This window comes from Salminus brasiliensis, chromosome 1 (genome assembly GCF_030463535.1).
Source record: "Salminus brasiliensis chromosome 1, fSalBra1.hap2, whole genome shotgun sequence".
In the NCBI taxonomy this organism is placed as follows: Eukaryota; Metazoa; Chordata; class Actinopteri; order Characiformes; family Bryconidae; genus Salminus; species Salminus brasiliensis.
The window spans coordinates 16003795-16026256 of NC_132878.1; the positions used below are offsets into that span (position 1 = coordinate 16003795).

The 22462-nt window shown below is 41.8% G+C and overlaps 3 protein-coding genes across 3 annotated transcripts in view; 1 reads left to right on the forward strand and 2 right to left on the reverse strand.

The window, feature by feature from the left end:
- tprn (taperin) overlaps window positions 1–4637 on the reverse strand; it is a 32388-nt gene extending 27751 nt beyond the window's left edge. The window contains exon 1 of the mRNA XM_072673226.1: window positions 1797–4637. Within this exon, the coding sequence (XP_072529327.1) occupies window positions 1797–3890 (2094 nt within the window). The 5' untranslated portion in view covers window positions 3891–4637. The remainder of the gene's footprint in view (window positions 1–1796) is intronic.
- Window positions 4638–8570: 3933 nt separating this feature from the next.
- On the reverse strand, window positions 8571–11291 carry tmem203 (transmembrane protein 203). Its single transcript, XM_072673246.1, has 2 exons — window positions 11137–11291; window positions 8571–9612 (listed from the first exon to the last, which is right to left on the reverse strand). The coding sequence occupies exon 2, from the start codon at window positions 9356–9358 to the stop codon at window positions 8942–8944; it is 417 nt and encodes a 138-aa protein (XP_072529347.1). The 5' UTR covers window positions 9359–9612; window positions 11137–11291; the 3' UTR covers window positions 8571–8941.
- A 50-nt stretch (window positions 11292–11341) lies between these two features.
- Window positions 11342–22031, forward strand: alad (aminolevulinate dehydratase). Its single transcript, XM_072673235.1, has 12 exons — window positions 11342–11455; window positions 13596–13718; window positions 13906–13956; window positions 17002–17098; window positions 17194–17329; window positions 18054–18137; window positions 18308–18396; window positions 18502–18557; window positions 18697–18784; window positions 19472–19558; window positions 20175–20304; window positions 21373–22031. Exons 2-12 carry the CDS (start codon window positions 13600–13602, stop codon window positions 21429–21431), a joined length of 996 nt encoding a protein of 331 aa, XP_072529336.1. The 5' UTR covers window positions 11342–11455; window positions 13596–13599; the 3' UTR covers window positions 21432–22031.
- The last annotated feature ends 431 nt before the right edge of the window (window positions 22032–22462 follow it).

A 22462-nucleotide genomic window follows, 5' to 3' on the forward strand; every position in this document is an offset into this window, starting at 1 on the left:
ACTATACTTCTGAGCAGTGGTGGACAAAGTACAGAGAACTTTTAACCTACTTAGGAGAACTTAGTCAAGGTTTCTCTCACATGAAATGAAAGTAAAGACCCAAAATATACATGAGAGAAAGTTTAAAAGTATATACATTAAAATCACGCTCATGTATATAAATGAAAAAGCTCAATGTTTTAATGCATGCTTGAAAAACTTTTAGTTTGGCAGTATGTATCTTTGCACAAAAACTAGTTTGATTACATATGTATTTTCTATTTATATGAACTTGGTAGATATTTTAGTAAAATATTTCAGTACTTTTAAATGCAAGGGAACTCAACTGACTGGCTAAGAAAAATAACTCCTGGCTGTTGATTTGCAACAGGTCATTTGAAAGCCTAAATGAAAATGTCAACGTATTATCTAATTTACTTTCCATAGTACTTGGGTAAAGTAAAAATCTACTGAAAATAAACACTTTTAACAGTAACAACACACTTGCCATTTAATGTACAAAGTATTTTCTACCATTGCCATGTTATTTGGTCTACATACAGCACTGTGCAAAGGTTTTAGGCACTTTACAAAGCCCCTTATCTGGTCAGTAAGTGTTTATTTACTTTGTAAAATACTAATATTAAAATAGATACAAATGCCATTCATACAAAAAGTAGTAGTTTTACATCACTATGTTCATTGAAACATTTCCAAAGCTCTCCTTATGAGAGTCTAGTATGAAGTACAGTTCTCGTCCAACACCTGGTTTGTTAAATCAGAGCTTAATGATGTTAAATCAGGTGAGCTGTTGGTGGAACTGAACAATCTGGAATCAAGCTATGTTCTTCAGACTAGTACTTTCTTCAAAATGGGAGATTCTTGTTAATTGTTTACTGTCCTTATGTTTAATGTGCCTAAATCTTCTGCACAGTGCTATTTATATATGTGCACAAAAAGGGTCACCTTTGCAGTTCTTGTAAACTCTTAAACCACAAGGCAGCAGTTTGCCCAGGGTAACTCACAGCCATTTACTCATTTCCCTGCTCACATATGCAAGTGCAACACTTCACAGCACATGACTCATCACCCGACCCCAAAGAGCAAGAGTTTCTGTTCAACTTCAAGGAAGTACTAGGGGAGCAATAAACTGTAGAATGGTCTATGAACATTCATGGTGCTTGATAAGACAACAACTGAAACCATCAGGATTTTTGTCTCTGATTTCTGCTGACAGGATAAGCTTTTAAAGGGGCTCTAGCTAATGGCTAACCTAAGTAAATCTGTCTGAAACACACAGTATGACCACAAGTTAGACTGACGGGTGGGTGAGCTAAAAAGACAGATCACGTCAGTTATTGAGCCAAATCCCATGACTCGCAGAAGAGTTTGATGGGATTGGAAGGTCAATACGCTTCAGGTACAAGCTAACCCAATAAAACATGGCACACCACTGTGGCAGAGTGTGGCAGAGGTCCATAGAATTACCCTTTTGTCTAAGAAGGAAAACAGCCAATTATAAAGGCACTCAAAGCTTGCGTCAGTGTTAGGAAAAGTCTGTTCAGACTATGTGCGTAGTTTTATGGTTGTGTTCTGATCTGATGTGAAGTGAAACTAAATCCCACTGACTGCCTGATCTTATTTTCTCCTCAAGCCAAACAGTGCACAAATTGAAAAGACATCAACTCTGCGGTGAAGACAAACACTAAGATTTGTACTTCTACAAGTTTCAGCTGATAAGTGCTTGTGTGCATCTGCTCATATCAGCTGGAAAAGCGCATTCGATTTTTTAATATATAATAACAGATATATTTTACCTTCTTTCCTGTGGAGCCAGTTTTGGACAGACAGGAGCGGCCCAGGGAGAGGTAGCCCCCGATGACCTCGATTTCCTCCACTGCTGGATAGCGTTTTTTCAACAGGGTGCCCAGCTGGGCGTAGGGAGCCTGTGGTGTGGACGGCGAACCCTGGGGTGTCGAAGCAGGCTCCTGTGCTTCAGTAGCTGCAGGCTGGGGCTCGGACCTGCGCTTCGGGACTACAGTAAACGTGTTGCCCTTCCTCCTTTGTACCATGGGGCTAGGGAAGGGCGGCGAGGGCTCCACTACCACATCATCGATGTTTGTGACAGGGAGCTTGTCGGCAGCTTTGGGCTCCTCTGGTGCTGGGGGCGGCAAAGACTTTGAGGGAGAGCTAGGAGAGGGCGGCGTGGGATCACAGATCGGGGTGGCTGAGCTGAGCAGGGGCGATACAGGCTGGGGAAGGTCCGTTTTGGCTGGCGATACAGGCCTCGGGGTCACCGCTACCTTTTCTGTGGTCAAGACAGCTGACAAGGGGGAGGGTGAAGTGGGGGTTGGCACTGTAGGCGCCGGAGACAGGACAGGACTGGGGGGTTCCGGAGACAAGACCGTGCTGGAGGGCGCTAGAGACAGAACAGGGCTGGAGGGCGCCAGGGACAGGACAGGGCTGGAGGGTGCCAAGGTCGGGGCAGGGCTGGAGGGCTCTGGAGCAGCCTCACGGCGCTTGGGGATGACAGTAAAGGACTTTCGAGACTGGAGGCGGAGGTTGGCAAGGGCACGTGCCTGCAGGTCGCCAGCAGGCAGAGTGGACAGATCTGGACGAGGAGAGGGGCGGATCTCAAAGCTGGGTGATGTGGGTGGCTCAGTGGCAGCGGTGGCAGGGCTTGAAGACAACTCGGCACGGGCGCGGTGGCTCTCCGGAGAGCATGGCACCTTGGCTTTGGAGGCCCCATCCGTGCTGTCCCAGTCCCTCTCCCTCACAGGCTTGGCCTGGGTCCGCTCAGCCTCCTCTCTGGGATTGACGGTGATGCCACGTCCCCCACTCACCTCAAAGCGACGCCGGAAGGAAGATACAAGCTGTGGGGATCCCGAGGCTGGGGTGCTGCTGACTGACTCACTAGATGAGTTGGGTGGCTTTGTTTTGGAAGACTGGCTGTTCTGGAAGACTGGGGCTGGAGTCACCAGCTGGTTCTGCGAGATGTGAATGGGCGAGCTGGGCTGCGGACTCGCTGCATACTTTGGCACAAAGTCAGTCCGAGCCCTGGGCCGCGTACTCATCCTGGACGACCCAGTGTCCAGTTCGAGGAGGTTCTCAGAGCTCCGCGATTTGCCCTGCAACTTTCCATAGTTTCTGTCGAATTTCTGAAGCATGCGGCTGACCCTACCCTGACCATCAGACAGCTCTGTCAAGTCACCCGATGGACGTCCCAACGTGCTCAAGTTCTCCTCGCTCCTGCTGAGCGCTGTGTCATAGACGACCACCTCCCTGGCACGGATCTCCGTGACTGGACTACCTCTGCAGTCCAGCAGGTCATTGAGAGAGCTGTACCCACTCACCGTGCCATTCTGCTGGGGTCTGGACCCATGCTTCAGCCCTCCTGCGCCCTCTGGGAAGTAGTCCGGGTCGGACTCGATGATGATGATGTTTTCGGCGCGGATGGTCCGGATGCCCGGGACACTGCCATACAGCTCCAGTACGTGCTGCAACGGACGTGCCGCGTTCTCCCTCTCCCGTCGCTTCTTGCGCTCCTTCTCCAGCTTGATGAACGGGTTCTCCTGCAGTGGTCCCAAGCTCTCGCTCAGCACCAGGCTCTCCGGCACGCCGTCATCATCGTCGTCCGTCTCCGTCGCCCGGCCGTTGGGATGCGAAGGGGAAGGGGAAGGGGAAGGGGAAGGCGACGGCCACGGCTCTTTTGTTTTCACCGGAGACGTGGCCGGGGACGCGCCGTGACGCCTCACCTCAGCGCCCGTGGCTTCGTCCTCGCTCTTGGAGCCGCTTCTCGTCGTCGCCTCGCCGCCCTTCGCCTTCCTCCGCTCCAGCAGCTCCCGCTTCCAGGCAGGCATCCTTGCGCTCTCCTCCTGCCGGAGCACGCCGACGTCCCCGTTGCTCGACATCACGGAGATGGAGATGAAGGAGGACAAGGTGGAGCAGGATGGGGGGGGGGGATAGGGTTAAAAGGAGGGGGAGAGCTGTCTGTTGAGGGTCGCGGTTTGCGTCTACCTCCTCTCTCTCTCTCTCTCTCTCTCTCTCTCTCTCTCTCTCTCTCTTTCTCCTACGTAGGATTTCTTCTTCGCTGCGTCCCGTAAGGCTACAAAGCACTCCCCCCTCGCAAAACACGCCTACTGGAGAGACGTCACTACAAACATACCCTCTCTCTCCCCGTCTTGTATTAAACCCTATACACCTCCACGGTCCTCACATGTTATTATTTATCCTTAATATTAATAACGCGCGCATGTTGCTAGGGCAACGCCGTCACCTTCACATCCACCTCGGTGTCTGCATGTCGCTAAAAGGACGCACGCCACCTTTCCCCAGTGCACTGATGCACTAAAGCACTGAATGGCAAAACGCTAGCTAACAAAATGCTAACCGGCGCTAGCGCAGCTAATACTGATGCTAAAGCTGAATTAACACAGTGAACGGTAAAATACTAACAACATGCTAACCGGCGTTAGCAAAGCAAGCAGCCCTTAAAACCTGAACCTACCGCGCATGGGAAACAAACACTCCGCCAGCTGGTCGGTTTTCAAGCGTCTGAATATTTTAAACATGTGCCATAATATTCATTTTTCTCCCAAATTGAAGCGTACAGCAGCCTGCCTTATGCATTCTGTTCGTGGAAACGCGACCAGCCCCCAGTCGCAGTGACGTCCCTCGAGTAGGCGTGTCTTACAATGACAACGGGCGTTTCTCGCATGGCGAGAGGGCGTGTCTTTTGGAGAATGGGCGTGTCTTAAGCACGGGTGACCACCCTCTGCACCTGCGAACGTGACGACATAACCAGTTCGATGCGCTGAACTCGCCTCGGGACACGCCCTCTTTGACGAGTCGCCCCGCCCTCTCCAGTAGGCACGCCCGTGTTCTATTGTGAACAACAGTGTAAGCCCTGTCAGTCAAACGCACCAAGCCCAACCCTCTGCGAGAGGTTTAACCCTTTCCGTAAAGTCTGAGAACAGCGTATTTACGTTTACACCTCTCACAAGCCAAATAAATATGAATTAATTAATTAATTAATTTATTTATTTATTTATTTAGACTGGTTGTAGCCTGTGGGCTTGTTTTTTTATTATTTGAAATGCGTGAAAAGGCAGTTAATACAGTAACAGAGAGAGTTAGCATACACATTAATTATGACATTGGTATTGGATTTTAGGAATTGAATTAAAATAAGCTCATTGCTGAAGTAAGTAAGTAAAAAAAATAATAGTGTTTAAATAAATCAGTAAACGTGTTTTCTGTTACACTGCACACCAGCTGTTCAGTCCTTTTTGTGTATATTAAGTGTATATGTTGCTATTTCCATATCTAAATATGTATTTTCATATTACCAATGTGCATATTTATATTGTGTTTTTATTTTTTTATATTTTATGCAATCTATCCTTATTAAGAGGAGAACAACATGAGGGAGGTCTGGAAGGCCATAAAGACCAGAGGGCTGACTGTACAGCAGACGATAATGAGGAGAGAGAGCAAACGAGTTCAATGTCTTCTTTAACCGGTTTGACTGTACTGTTCAACTGGATGTATATAGTTTACTGAGTTCCTTTACTTTTGCACATCACGGGCATGTGTTTTGTATTTTAAGTGTAGGAGTACTTATCTTCTTAATTTAGTTATTTAATTACTGTATTATACTATTGTATACTACTGGATGCTAAATTTCCTTTGAGATCAATAAAGACAGTATCTATCTATCTATATCTATCTATCTGTCTGTATGTCTATATACCCACCTATCTATCCATCTGTGTGTCTGTCTGTCTATCTATCTATCTATCTATCTATCTATCTATCTATCTGTGTGTCTGTCTATCTATCTATCTATCTATCTATCTATCTATCTATCTATCTATCTATCTATCTATCTATCTGTGTGTCTGTCTGTCTATCTATCTATCTATCTATCTGTCTGTATGTCTATATACCCACCTATATACCCATCCATCCATCTATCTATCTATCTATCTATCTATCTATCTATATATCTATCTATCTATATACCCATCTATCTATCTGTGTGTCTGTCTGTCTATCTATCTATATATATATCTATCTGTCTGTATGTCTATATACCCACCTATATACCCATCCATCTATCTATCTATCTATCTATCTATCTATCTATCTATCTATCTATCTATCTATCTATCTATCTATCTGTCTGTCTGTCTGTCTGTATGTCTATATACCCACCTATATACCCATCCATCTATCTATCTATCTATCTATCTATCTATCTATATACCCATCTATATACCCATCTATCTATCTATCTATCTATCTATCTATCTGTCTATATACCCACCTATATACCATCTATATATCTATCTATCTATCTATCTATCTATCTATCTGTCTATATACCCACATATATAGCCATCTGTCTGTCTGTCTGTATGTCTATATACCCACCTATATACCCACCTATATACCCATCTATCTATCTATCTATCTATCTATCTATCTATCTATCTGTCTATATACCCACATATATAGCCATCTGTCTGTCTGTCTGTCTGTATGTCTATATACCCACCTATATACCATCTGTCTGTCTATCTATCTATGATGTTGTCTATTAATTATGTTAGTTTCTTGTGACCAGACAGTCATCAGTTCAGTTCCCTGCTAGTTGCACAGTGTATGACTATGTATGTGATCAATAAACTTGATTTCATTTGATTTCAAGTGGTTAAACGGGGACATGCCCAACTGTATTTTCCTACTCTTGTCCTAATGGGGCAGATCGCCTTCTGAGCCGGTAGGAAATGATGGCTCACATGATCCAGGTGTAATAAGATTAATTAAGGCTACGTAAATATAGATTGTACTCGGCTATTAAGAAACTGCTTACAGCTTATTAGGCGATTACAGCCAGAGCCTCGTCAAACACTCGTAGCGGCACGGGCAGGCTGTAAGGACTGTGAACTGAAGTAAATAAATAAAGCCTGGATCTCTCTTTCACACGTGTTTGAATGAGCTGTTCTGTGCTTATGTGTGTGTGTGTGTGTGAGAGAGAGAGAGAGAGAGAGAGAGAGAGAGAGAGAGAGAGAGAGAGAGGTAAGTCTATTTTAAGGTGTGGGTTGTGTTGTGACCAGGCTTTAGCTGCTGACATTTACAGACACAATGGGCTGTACCAGATGCCCAAGTACACAATGATCAGGGCTTTTTATTTTTTTTTAATCATCACAATGTCCAGGCAAAGTTCAGCAACAATAAAAAACCAGAAACCATTAAAACAGACTATAAATGGGTGTAATGCATGAGCATGGGCATGAGCCTTCTCACACTTATGCTAAGGTCTCAGGATTGTTGGGTCTAGAACAATAGTTCAGTCCTAGACATGATAAGACACCATATGTTGTGGCATTGTCTAGGCAGAAGTGCAGTGTCGCTTGGTTTAGCCCATGGTAGTAATGAACGAGCTCTTGGTTTTGGTCAGCACTTGCTGCAATAAACGTGGAGCAGAGTATTTTCTGCAGTGACCGCACAGGCAGCAGTAGTTAACTCAACAGCGCCAGTTGCTGGCCACAATGGAAAGTACAACCCAGCTCAACAAGTCCTGCTGTTCACCAAATGTTTGTGGACACCAGTTCTAATGACTGCATTTAGATACTTTTAAGTTGCACCCATAGGTGACACAGATGTGCAAATGTGTGCGCATGCACACACACACACACACACATCCTGTCAAGTCCATGTAGAGATATATGGGCAATAGAACAGGACTCTCTGGAGCAGATGAACATGGATCTAGTGGCACCATGTCTAATGCAAGGCGTGGGCTAGAGGGATATAAAGCCCCCAGTATTGAGCTGTGGCGCAGTGGAACTACATTCTCTAAAATGATGATGGTGCTCCATACAGTACTTTTGGGATTTGGAGTTGGGGAGGTGATCATCCAACATCCTGACCTTACTAATGCTCTTGTTGCTAAATGCAATCAAATTCTCACAGCAATGCACCAAAAATGTAGCAGACAGCCTTACTTGGACAACAGAGGCAGTTACTACAGTTACTTTTTAATACCCTTAATTTCAGAAGAAACAATAAATGAGCAGATGCCCCATTACCTCAATTGAGCACAGACATAAGGCATATTGCACAACTGCACAACTTCATAGGACTAAGAAATGCAAGAAATGCCAATGCTGGTTGACCAGTTATTAAGCAGACAACCCCTTTTTCAGAAAATTATTAAAAGTGCAAAGGGAAGTCATTGCAATCTGTGGGAGTACACATACGCACACACATGCATGTATGTATGTATACAGGGGCAGTGGGAACATGGGAACACACAGTAAGAGCAGTAAGAAGCTATCTCAGCACCCCAGGAGCAATTAGGGGGTTAGGTGTTGAGGGTGGAGCAAGTGCTGTTCCTTCACTTCCCCCACCCCCGCTTCCTGCAGGTCCAGGGAATTGAACCGACAACATTCTAGTGCCAAGCCTACTTCTCTAATCGCTAACCACTTCTCGCAGCCGTTAAAAAAAAGAAAAGAAAGTAATGCTTTGCTTGAGTGCAGGTATCATAAATCATAAATGGGGAGGCATGGAATGCACAGAACGGATGAAAGTTTATATGTTTATTTATTTACAATATATACAAACAAAAATGTCATCATTATACAGATAAAGTAACAGAATTCAGAGAGAGAAGTAAGAACAAATCTCGCTCAGCACTTGGGACATCACAAATGGAAAAAATTGCACATTACTTTTTAGCATCAGCTGTGAGTGGATGCAACGACACCATGTTTATATGCTAGAGTCAGATCAGCTCAATGAATTACATTAAAAACCAATCAATTCATGAAATTATTTTCTTGCATTCACCTCCCAATAATGCAAAACAGACTCTCATACTGTGTGGGTCCTTTGAAATATGTCCGTTGGCATGTGGGTGGGCCAAATAATGGACTAGTGGTCCATCCTCTCCGCATTAATTTACGCGGCAGGCACGGATCATCAGGAGCTGCAAGAGGATGAAGAGCGGGGAGATAATGAGGCCGAAGAGTGTGTCCGAAGCCTGAACGCCTTCAGCCAGCTTCTGACAAAGCAGCACCTCGCACACCAACTTGAGGCTGAGCACGGTGAGGACCCAGAGCAGGCGCAGCACGGCCAGCCGCTTCTCCCCTTCCTGGTACAGGCGGATGGACACGATGGCTGTGAAGTAGGTGCTGAGGCCGTCAGCGGCGAACAGTGGCACAAACACGAGCCACCAGTTCATGCTCTGGGTCAACATGTCCACTTGGAGGGCCACCAGCACACTGAAGACCAGCAGCGCGCCCAGGTGGAGGAACAGCTCGAAGGTGGCAAAGCCAAGCCATTGCACCAGTTCACGCAGGGAGAAGAGCATGGCTTGATGGCACTCGTAGGCTTTTAGTGAGGGATTCGAAGAGTCCAGGAACACCTGGTTTTCTGATTATGAGGATACTGAAGATGAGGGAAAGCCAAAGCATAGAAAGTTCCTGGGAGTCATGCAAGTTCAAGGTGGATTCTCCCTCTGAGGACTGTCACTATTTTGGCAGCATTGTGGGCTTCTTGAGATGGATCTGGTCTATCCTTATGCAGTCCTGCGTGCATTTGATCACCTGGAGGATGACAAATAGCCTAGAAGAAAAGTCACAAAACAGCATAATCAAACAAATTTCAGTTGATTTCTTTACAATGTGGAGAATCATTGCTGACTAGAAGCTATAGCGATTAAGCCTGGACTGATTTCTGAAAGAGGCACAATACAATGTTGTAAATGATCTGTGACATTATGACAGTCGCTGACTATCTTCAAATAGTAGTGGACACTCCACTTAATCTTTGAATCAAGGTGTTTAATTCAGTCCCACTGCCTTAAGTGTATAAAAGCAAGCACCTAGCCATGCAATCTGCTTTTCCTATGAATGCCTATGGATTTGGAATGTGATGCCATTAAAGCTCTTGTAGGTGTCCCAATACTTTTGTCCATACAATGTATTTGGAACAGTGTGGTGTATGTAACCAGATATTGTATCCAGGTTAAGGTTTAAAAACTCTGACAATGGCCTACAAAGCCAAAAACTCACCAACCCCTCCATACCAGATGGCATGGGTCAAAACACAATCTGTACAAAGAGCCATTCAAGCTTCAGGTATGGCTCAGCTTGAGCCACCAAGCCTCAAGATGCGTGGATTACAAGCATCTAGACTTTTCTGTCCTGGCACCGAGGCGGAGGAATAAACTTCTCCTGTGTGTGCAACAGCTTGCTGTCTTCAAACACCAGCTGAAGACCCATCTCTTTCAAGACCACTTGCCTTAGCAATTATTAAAAGCTTGTGATTAAATGGCTAACTGTGGGGTCTCCAACAATCAGACAGTGCAGTAAACATATCGAGCACTTGGGCATTGTGCATCCTTGGTAGAATTGTGCACTATTAAAAATAAAGGCACGACAAAAGGTTATTTGAGTGATGCTGTAGTATAACCACTGTTGCTTCTTGTTAAAGAGAGGTTCACATTCAGAGGTCTCTTTTACAAGAATGGATCTTTAAGAAACTGCTCAAAGAACCGTTTGCAAGACCTTTATTTTTATAGGTATATGGTAGAGCTAGGCATTACATTTGGCAGTACTGAAGCTTGGAGATTTAAGGGCCATTTTCTTAGTGGACAACTAAGCACTACCATGAATGTAAATGTACATCAGTCTTAAAAGCACGATAATAAGAGGTAAAGAGAGATTGGACAACGGACAAGCAATTAAAATATAGTTTTGAAACCTAAATATAATTTAACAACAGAAAAATGTGGAACATAGGCCTTTAAAGATGGTTAGTCTACCGTTTAATGACAGTAGCAAGTGCTAGCTAACCTAGCTAGCTAGTCATTTACACGCAGTTCCCCTGGTTAAGGCTAGCAGCCAATGTTTCACCAACTACCATGCCAAGCACTAGATAACTTCACACGCTTTACATTCTACATATGTAAGCTAGCTAGAAGAATTACTGTTATACACTGTGTGTAAATATTAGCTAGCTGTGTTTAATCTGACGACGCTGGGCTCCTAGCTTAGCTGGTGAACGTTAGCTAGCTAGCTAGCAGACGACGTCCGGCTAACCAGGTTAGCCAGCAGTGACAACGTTACCGGCATAAAATAACCTTACCTTACGGGCTTCAAAACGACAGCTGGAGTTTAATGCACAGTGAAAACACTACATTTCGACAGTCTTTTCTCTCTACGACAGGAATTAAACACAAACAGTCAGTTTAGCAATACAGCGGACTGGCTGTTATGCGCCGTCGCCGATGTCACAACTCCGGGGCGTGACGTTGTACGGTGCGCAGCTCAAGCCAAAGCTCAGCACACGCTGCAACATACACACACACACACACACACACTTACAGCAGCAGCAGCAGCAGCAGAAGAAGACGAAGCAGCAGAGAAACCTTGCTGTGAACCTTATTTGAGGACAGCTTACTGCAGTAAGTTTCCCTCTGTCTCTGTGTCAGTCGCATTATCTCTAGTGGTATTCGTATGCATGGTGGTCTCTCGGGTTCTGTGGGATTGCAGGGAGACCGCCAACTTCACTTAGCTAGCTCCTGGCAGCTAATTCCCCCAAGGGTGAAATCCAGAAAAGCAGAATTTGACAAGTTCTCAATTTAGACAACGTGTGTATGTTACGCCTGCCTCACTCTAACGTGTTGAGAGGTAGATGAAGTAGTGAAAGGACAGTATTGTCTTCCAGGACTTCTGATGTTGTCTTACCTTGACCTACTTCAGCAGTGCGACCACCAGAACTTCAGTCAACTTCAGTGTCCAAAATGAGCAGCTCATTTCCTCGAAAGCTTTTTTTCATGGCAATCCGTTTTAGCTTAAAATGCCACCAGTAAAGCAAACTCTAATTCAGTTTTACTGGTAATAATGGTCATACTACTAAGGTCTTCCTAGAAATGCTTAATGTAATTGTACTAGTTATATGTTACTACTGATTATATCTGTAATCTACATTTCTACTAGTTTTACTCAGAGCTTTTCAAGTTATAATCAATATAAACCAGATACGCAATTCTGTGTTCTAGCTTTAGATCTCAGTGTTATTATTACTTTTATTATAACTTGTCAAAACTAAATTGTAGATATCTGAAACTATAAACACAGTGTATATATTGAATTACAACTTAATATGGTGATATGTGGTCCTGGACTTTTTACCAGTCAGAATTACAGTGTAGATATCTGGAATGACATTTTCTACTAGTAAACAGTAATAATTATTAAATATTTTTATTTTTGATTATTTTTACAAATAAAAATGGACCTGTAGATAGTCATAACTAGTTGAAATGACATTACAGAGTCAGAATGGCTTTGTAGTGTAGATATTATTACTAGTCTGAACATTTCATAGTTGTTGATATGTAGTTGATATGTAAAGGGAACATTGCAGTACAGACAGTTTGAGTTTTTACTAGTAAAACGTGAGTTACAGTTTGTATCTCTGTTGGTCTTTTAGGCTAAAACAGCTTGCCATGGTTTTGGGCTTCTTCATAAATGCAAAAGTATTAACAGCTGAACAACAGAAGTGAAGAATGCTGTTCGCTGTGTTGAAGCATGGATAAGCATCAGTAAGCAAATGTTGTGGAATGTTTTTTTAATGGATATTAATCTCGCATGCCTGCCCATGGAGGGTGTCTAAACTCCAAGTGGGGCTTGGTTGTGTCTGAAATGAATGGAAAGAGCAGTATAATTTCAACCTACATTGCTTTACACACTCAGTTTTTAAAACATGCTTCATGGCACTGGGCAAAGGTGTAATTTAGGCTGGGGACCCTTGTGACTTTTTGGTCTCACCATTAGGACCACTCAGCAAACCTCCACATAACAACAACTTTACAGGAGAATGAAAAAGAAACCTTACTTCTGGATGGAAGATAATGTAAAAAGATTGGCATTCTTTTTATTATTTTGGATAATAATGATGCAGAAATGTACTAACTAATAATTATTTATAATATTGATTAATTAACAACATAATGATTAATTGATTGTATAAATGACAGATTCTTGATTAAATATCAGCTTAAAATGCAGGGCAGTTTGGGAAGCTAACATAGCTACATTAACTTATTAGCTAGCTGCACAAGGACCAGTTAACCCATACCTGTTTCTGATCCGTCAGCTCATTTGAGTGGTTTCAGCACTACTTCTTTTTTCATTATGTTTTTTTACTTCACATTATCTTCTTATAACATTTTGCGTCTCCATATTTACTTCTACAAACTTGCAGGAAAGACTCTGTGTGTGGAATCAATCTCAAAGCTTTAGAGTTGACTCTGGGTTCCTGAATACCAGGATTCAGTGACTCGTCTTTTTTATTTTTTTTAAATAGACTCCCGTGCCTTTCAGACACTTTGAGAAGTGACTTCAGTCATTCATAATCAGTAAATTGAAATGTGACCAAAACAGACTTTGTGAACCTCTTGTTTATCATTCTTGTTACCTTTACTCCCTGTGTATAAAAGTCTTTGGGATCACTGGACTGTTGATGTAGTCGCCCTGCAATGAGGAAGTTCTTGTTAACAAAGAGAGGAGTGTTAGGGACTGTGTTCTTTGTATCTTCAGGACAATGACTCAGCCGGCCGACTCGATCCTGCACAGCGGATACTTCCACCCCACTCTCAGACACTGGCAGACATGTGCTTCTGACCTCAAACCAGACAACCTCATCTACCCCATCTTCATCACGTAATGCAGTCTATCTTTCATGTATCTGCACAGGTGGAGCGCTTCGAAAGACAAGCTTAATTAGAGATCACTAGAGACCCCTTATTATCCTGTTTTGATGCTTCTACTTCTGGCATGAATAAGAGACACATATACACTAAATGCTTGAAATCCCTTTGTCCTAAAGCTGTGTTGTCTTTCTACACAGTGACAGTCCTGATGCAGTGGAACCTATTGCAAGTTTACCCGGACAAGCAAGGTATCACTCCTCACTCCTTCTTACATCTTGGGGACAGTTTTGACACTTTAATGCTTGTGTGTTTAATGATGTTATTTAAAGCGTTCCTGGCCTGTTACCTACTTCTCTAGCTTTGAAGAATGAGATTGAGGTTTTAATGTGATGGTGCTGGCCAAGATTGGATGAATGTTGCAGTTAACAAATAGGGATGGAATGGGCAGAAGGTAATGTCTGAAATTACCGCTGTGGCACAAATGAGGGATGTGTTAAGGAGCAGTGGGCATGTTAATGTATGCATAATGCACAAAGGATATATCTGGGTCTTTGTAAGTCACAGAGAAGGTGAAGTGATCGTTTGGCCAGGCTGGGGAGCATAGATAAGCACTGGGCTGGGTGTATCCATCGCAAGCTCTTTAGAAACAAAGATAAAAGTGAGATTCAGTTTGTTCTTCCTTTTAAAGAACTCGCCCTAAAGAGCATCGCCCTATTCCAGCTGTATACGGCATGTTCTACTACAGGGTACAGAAACGTGCAGATTAATTCCATATTATGGACACATAGGTTTATAGGTTTTTTAATCCTGTCAAGTAAGACTGTGTTCAGACATTGATTAGCATGCCTTATCAGTAACATTTCATCCTATGACCATATAGCTAAAGTGTCACTAATTAATTTTAATTAATTTGAATTTGGTTGTACCTACATACATACCGGATATGTATTAAATATGCAGAAATACAATGTTTGGAATTTGGGCCCCTTACTTCAATATCCTCACTCCTTCCAAGTTGTACGCCACATCTTTTGCTTAGGAGGACAAGCAAGATGTGCATAGGATAGATAAACAAATAAACAAATGACTATTAAGAGTGATCAAAAGAACAGCTATTCAAAATCATGTGCATCTCCGTGCTTCTACAGCAGGATCTTGTGGCTATAACAGCGGGAGTGAAAGCAGCTGTTTCGTTTAATGGTGTGACAGAATGCATTCAATTTAGTATTTAAAAATAGAAATTATGTGACTTTGATTGGAGCAAAAATTCATAGATAAATTATAAGCACTTTTTTTATTGGATTGTTTACAGCAGCACGGTAGATCACAGTTGCTATATAGCATAGTCTAGTCTAGCCTAGCTTGGCGCTGTGGAAAAAAAACATATATTTTTGTAATTATTACCAGACAGTGTTCCTGACCTCTCTGTGCCTGCACACTGTATGGGGAGTGCGCAGAGCAGTTAGCTAGCAGAAAGGCCAGTCTGCTGGGTTAGCCTTTACCGTTCTATTCACTGGCTTCCTCCAGTCAGCCTAGCCTTACCTTTTAGACTTTTAGCCTTTTTAGTCACTCCCATGGCTTTCCACAGTTGGCTTAACTTACAGGTTCTTCCAAAGCTGCTGTTGCATTTGGCCTTGAATGGCTTTCACTAGTGGTCTGGGTGTTTGTAAATTTTGGGGGTGTAAATATAATGATTTGAGGCTGTTCCTACCAGTTTTGTTAATGCCAGACTTTTAAAGAGGACACAAGTGTTTGAGGATCAAGCTATGTCACTTTCATGCACTGATTATTCAACCATGCCAAGGTAAATACAGTTTTCCATTAAAGGCCACAATAGTTAGTTATCTTTGTCCATTTAGTCAAAAATGTTTGTGGGACATATTCTCTGAGAACAGCAATGCTGCCATACTAAGGCCAGCAAATGTCTGCTGCTTGGGACTTAAAATGTGTAAATTTGGCAGAATTTCAGTGCCAGGTGTAAATGACTGTGTCTTGCTGACCACTTGTTATCTGATCACTAACAGCTCATGTTAATATCAGGTGTAAAGAAGGTCAAGGAAGTTAAAGTACACTGCTCATAAAGAAACTCCCATCTCATACTTCCAGCAACATTAAAAGTTTCATCATCGTCATCATGAGCTTTTTCTACTCTTCCTGCTACTGTGGGACAGTACTGCAACTAACTGCAACATGGCTGAATTTCAAAGATTGCCTAATTACCATAGGAGCACATCAGGCATCACAACCTTACATTAAATATCACTGCACAGTTTAATGCTTTCACAACTTTACCATCTTGTTCGCTAATTACAAAGGAAAAGGTTGTAAAATGTAGTTGATTAGCCTAGATGTGTCCTGTAGTTTAGTGCAGGAGCTACAAGGGTAATGTAGCTAACATGTAATGAATGTTTATACACCAGTTGGCTTTGTGCAAACATGCCGTTCTAAGGAACTCTCTAATAATCTTGCTCAAAAGGTTTCTAACATGACCTATTTCTCCAGAAAAAGGCAAGTTTTCTGGTTTTATAGACTCACATAGCAAATGGTCACACCTGTCGTGTAAGGGTGGTTTATCAGTATCAGAAATACTATGCTAATTGTTTGGTATAAATAAGCAGGGCTGGATTTTCACTATCTGTGTTTTCAATTTCAGGTTCCAATACCATAAAATTAAAAACTGAGTATTAGCTTTCTAATAATACTATAATACTAATAATACTTCTAATATACTAATCAAAGTATATATGTATGTTCATATGTTTGTGGACACCCTTTCTAATAAATGTATTCAGCTACTTTGCACCCATTGCTGACAGAGATGGCACAGCTTGCCAGAGTCTCTGTACAGAAGTATTGCCAATAGAATCCCTTCCAGTTAATGCGTTCAGCTATTTTACTGGAGGAGATCAACCTACTGGCACCATGCCTATCACCAATGTTCAGTATCCTGACCTCACCAATGCTCTTGTCACTGAATGCAATCAAATCCTCAAAGCAGTGGTCCAAGATCTAGTAGAATACCTTTCCTGGACAGTAGAGACTCCAACATAAAGTTTTTATACCCTTAATTTTGGAAGAAACAGTAGTCTTGTACATGCAGAACAAAACTAAAGAAGCATACTCCGCACCACACATCACACCAAATGCTGTCTTGGTTGGTGTGATTTGTGGTTTATCACAATTCTTTAAAGCCATTCAGCTTAAAGCAAGATTGTCTCTAAACTTGTGGTGCAGTTCCATCGCCCTACAGTAAGGAGATCAATTCTGTTGTACTTTATGATCTTTGATTCTAGATATGGAGTGAATAAGCTTGAGGGGATGCTGCGCCCCCTAGTGGAAAAAGGCTTGAAATGCGTGCTGATTTTTGGAGTTCCTGCAAAAATTGAAAAGGTGAGCAGAGGCTTTCACACAGTGCTGTCAGTGTTGCATTCTAGCAGCGTTGGTGTGGAGAGGATCTAAAATAATTATTATTACTGTCATTACAGGATGAGAGGGGTTCTGGAGCTGACACTGATGACACTCCTGCCGTCCAGGCGGTGAAGAAACTTCGTGCCACTTTCCCTGATCTGGTTTTGGCTTGTGATGTCTGCCTCTGTCCTTACACATCACACGGCCACTGTGGTCAGTCTAATTTTGCACGCTTATTATCTGCCTTTGTGTTGCATCATTCCAACAGTACATATGTACTGGTAATGATTGAACAACTAAGAAGTGTTTGCATAGACACTAATTACATTTCTACACAAATTACAAGCGATACAATAAAAATGTCTTTTTTTTTACTAAAAACTTTAAATTAAGATGTCATATCTTGTAAAACAGTGTTGTCACTCAGGTTTTAGTTATCTATATGTTGTGTAAAAGTTCTAAATTCATGTTATCAATTCTGTAGCATTAGTTTCCATGATCACCATAATCTACTAATCAAGAATTTCTGTTAGATTTAGTTCTACTACTTAGTTCTACTTTTCATATCATTCGAGCTGTTCGGTGGGGGATCTGGTATTTTTGAACTGCTTGATAACTTTCTATTTACCCTAATTGGGTGTACAGTGTATTAATATAGTTAATACCCTATTACACCCCTAAAAACACTATTTACCATATGCACTCATGTTTCCAGTGCAAGTCTTTTCAACATTTCTAGTATTGATAACCCATTTATCTGTTGCACAGGAAAACGCTCATGAAATTTCATGCAATATTCCAGACATAAACGCTTTTCTTAAGAAATCCTTAGGATGGAAACATAGCTAAAGTATTCTTTGTGTTTCCACTGAGAGTAACCTGTAGATGACTGTGCCTTTTGATTGTTTGTGAATGTGTTCCTTTATCTATACTCCAGGGATCCTGCGTGAAGATGGCACCCTGGATAATGCTGCAAGTTGTATGAGACTGGCAGAGGTGGCGTTAGCTTATGCTCGTGCTGGTAAGTAATTTCTTTAACTCACTTTTCAATTTTCTCATACTACACTCTTACACACAAAAGCACCAAAAATGTTTCTTTTAAATGATGTCATTGGATAACCAATTCTAGTCCCCTACAGAGGGATGTGAAGAAGGAGATGTGCTTATGTGTCATTTTGTGTGTCCATCAAGGTTGCCACATCATTGCTCCCTCGGACATGATGGACGGAAGGATCGGATCCATTAAACAAGCACTGATATCCAATGACCTCAGCAACAAGGTAGTCAATAAGAGAAAATGCTAGACTGTCCTTTGGCCATGTCCAGTACCTTTACACTGGACAAAAAGCTAAGAAGATCATTTCTGATGCCCTTTCTGCCCTCAGGTTTCAGTGATGAGCTACAGTGCTAAGTTTGCCTCCTGCTATTATGGACCTTTCAGGTAACTCACACACTCAAAAAACCCTCACTTTCTAGTGTTTTTGTTAGTTCTTCTCAATTTTAAATCCATATTTATGACCGTTGTGACCACTGTGATGTTATGTGATATGTTTGCCTTAAAGAATGTATACCGTTTACAGGGATGCTGCCCAGTCCAAACCAGCTTTTGGAGACAGGCGATGCTATCAGCTGCCCCCTGGTGCCCGAGGACTAGCACTGCGAGCCTGTGTATGAAAATAAGACCTCAAACGTCTTTTTAAGGAAGAGTTTAGCAAGAAATCAAATGCACAGTTTCCCCTATCCTGAATGCACTCAGTCAGCCAACACATATTTAGTGTATAGTGTTTGCTTCGTAGGTTTTGCATAGGATGTTGTAACTGGTAATTTGTCTTAAAAATCAACAGTGGTGCATTACATATATGAAAACATCAGTAGCTGCCATCTTGATGACTTAATATAACAATTTGTATATAATATTTATGTAATAATTATTCTATAATATATATTTTATATACATATTATGTAATAATATTTTATATAATGTTTGTATTTTATAGATAAAAGTTTCATACAGGTGTCAAACTAACACACATACTCATTAGTGAGCAAACACACAGTGAACAGTCAGCAGAGGGTGAAGGGCCTTGCTCAAAGAGGGTGAAGGGCCTTGCCCAACAGCTTGCCTTGCCCAGGCAGCGAACCCAAAACCCTGTCATCACTAGTGTCGTCATGCTTTAACCACTGAACCACGGGCTGTGCTATATGTGCTTCACTGCAAAGATAAAGAATCAGTTTAGGAATTAGGGTACTACACATTTCCTCCAGAATTATTTATTTAAGCCAACTGAAAACCAACAACTGTTGTACTACAGTGATAATAATAATGGAACCTATGTCTGTGTCATGGGTTATTAGGATCGAGATGTGAAAGAGGGAGCGGATATGCTGATGGTGAAGCCAGGACTGCCTTACCTTGATATTCTCAGAGAGGTTAAGAACAAGGTGTGTATTACTACCCAACCACTTATGACGGCTATGTTCGAGCCTGCCATATCAAATACAATATTCACTACCATAGTATGAAGGGCTGTTTTGTAAGTCTTGGAATTTAAAAGTGGGTATTTTGGTACTTGAAAGTAAAAATCCTCTGGATTTTGCTCCAACTTCCTTTTCCACACCTGCGTCTGGTTTGAGCAAACTGGAAAAGTCCTGTAGTTGGAACAAAATCCAGAGCAGGATTATTTACTTGGTGGAACACTGGTGGAATCTCTGCCGTACATTTTCATGCTTTATTCTGCATTATTGATAATTACAGGAAAATATCATATTTTCAGACAGTTATACAATGAGAACTCTTATTTGTGTTCTACAGAGTAGTTACATTGAATAGAGCTGCTCTCAGGGTGACAGCCACTGGTTGTTCATTGTTACTTTAATGGATGTATAGGATACAGTAAGGGAGCTACTCAGAAAGCATCTCATGCAATCAGGTTACAGTGATGGGACTAAACATGATATAATAATTATTTTAGTTAAATTTATTTTATTTTAAATCTTTGTGTGGGAACATGACCCTATATTTGAACGGGTCCTGATATTGTGTTTTTTCTCTCTGCAGCACCCCACACATCCGCTGGCAGTCTACAACGTGTCCGGAGAGTTTGCTATGCTGTGGCACGGAGCGCAGGCAGGAGCATTTGACCTGCGCACAGCTGTCCTTGAGTCCATGACCGCCTTCCGCAGAGCAGGTGTGACAACCAGCGGCCGCAGATAAAGTCTCAGAATTTCACTCTGTCTACTCTGTCTATGCGCTTGCTTATATATTTTTATATATATATAAGTATTTATGTATACTTTTTATATTAATGTACAGTTGCTACTATAATACTGTACTATACTACTATACTGTGACACAATATGGTCCATACATGGAAAACTATGCTGCTATACTGCTATTCGCTATATACTATAACTTTAAAATATGCTTGTAATGTAAGTTATTACCAAATTAAATTACTGAACAAACAAACAAAAATCAAAACCAAAAATCCCCAAAACATAGAGGCCTAAAACAGAAAACACAATAACACAAATCCTCTTATAGAACATGGCTAGAACCTGTCAGTCAGGTGGTGTACCGGCTTTAAAGTAACATTAAAATATTAAAGTAACAAAATCAGTTTGACATTCCGTTGACTTGTAATGATCAGAATATCTTTGCAACTCCAGGCTCAAAACACTGCTAATTGCACTATGTACGTGAAGCGGGCAGGATGATGCTCGTAAGAACATAACAATAGTCATAAATGTGTAAAATTCTGTACTATTACTCTACCGCCTCAGTCCACATGCTACTTTCACTTTCAGTGACAGATCTGTATATCTTAGCTTGTCCAAAAATTCAAGTGTAAAGCGTGTCCTTTATGGATGGCTTAAAGCGTGAATTGCACTTCCTGACTGTAGAAGGAGCCCAAGAACAAGAAATACCAATTCTCGCATAATGCTGAGAGGATCCAACACTCTCGAAATAGATTCTTACGCCACTGTGCTTTTAGGGTATTGCATGAAACACTGAATAATGCACCTTAATTTACTCTAGAGTAACTGTAAGTATTCAGTAAACAGTGCAAGCATTCATTCAAAGCCACCAACATGTGACACACAGAAACCGAGGTAGATTCTCCCAATAAATCCAAGTTCCACATGGAATGTAATACTTGGTGCCCCTCTTTACATTTACAGAGGCATGAAATATCCAGTGTTTTAAGAAAGATGTGTGCCTCCTAACAATTTTCTATGTCTTTGCTTTCTTTCAGGAGCAGACATCATCATCACCTACTATACCCCTCAGCTGCTCACATGGCTAACAGAGTGACATGCCAGCCTGCTGCTATGGATTCTTTCAGACCTATGGTGAATTTCCCAAAAGTATTGTAGCTCAAAGAACATTAAGAGACGGTACAGCAAGTATCTCTCTGTGACTCCGTAATAGAGGAGATGATTTTAACACTATGATGCTTTTGGGAAACTGCACCAATTCACTGTTATCCCAGTCTCTGATGATTGAGCTACACTGACCAAGGGGTTCATTTATAGCCAATTGATGCATTCTCTGGACGAGCAGCTGTTGCAAGCTTTAAAGATTAGTCTATATAAATATTCTGCCTCTGTAAATGATTTTCTAAAATAATAACAGTTCTGACATGGATTCATGGTGTATAACTGTTAAAAGTTGTTTATTTCTGACCTTTCTCTGTGCTGTACCATTTCTTTGTTCATTTTTGCATCTTGAAGTATGAAATCGCACTAGATGTTGGTTATATATGCTAATTTTTACACACAGCGCAATTCCAAGAATGCTGGATAACTTGCTTGGGTCTATGCATTAAGCTATATGATGTTAGTCGCAGTTGTTGTCAATGTGAATGGGGGAAATATCAAGCCGGCAATTATGAGTAAAACAAGATTGCTTAAACAGTGGTGTATTTCTGCGTTTTTATTCCATTAGTCTGGGTAGCACTGGTAAGGTGTGTGGGATCATGCTGTCTGAACTGAAAGAACTATCAGAAATGCCCATCTCCTAACTTCAGAGTTTAAAGGCAAGTCATCATTATTTTCAGCACAGAGATTGAAATCCTGTATTGCAGAACACATTTTAATAGAAGACTATGGACCAGTTTCTTGGGCATATATTATGTCCAGAACTGTCCCAACAAGTTTTACAAATGGCCTATATAATGCAATCTATTATACAGGCACCATATGGGGTCAAAACATACATTATACATTTTAGTGTCAATTTCCTGTAAGCACTGAATTAGTAAACAGCAAACGTGCAATACAAGGTCATGTGTGATGTGGTTTTGTGGTGTACGTACCGCCGCTGTGTCATCCTACGTTTGTGAC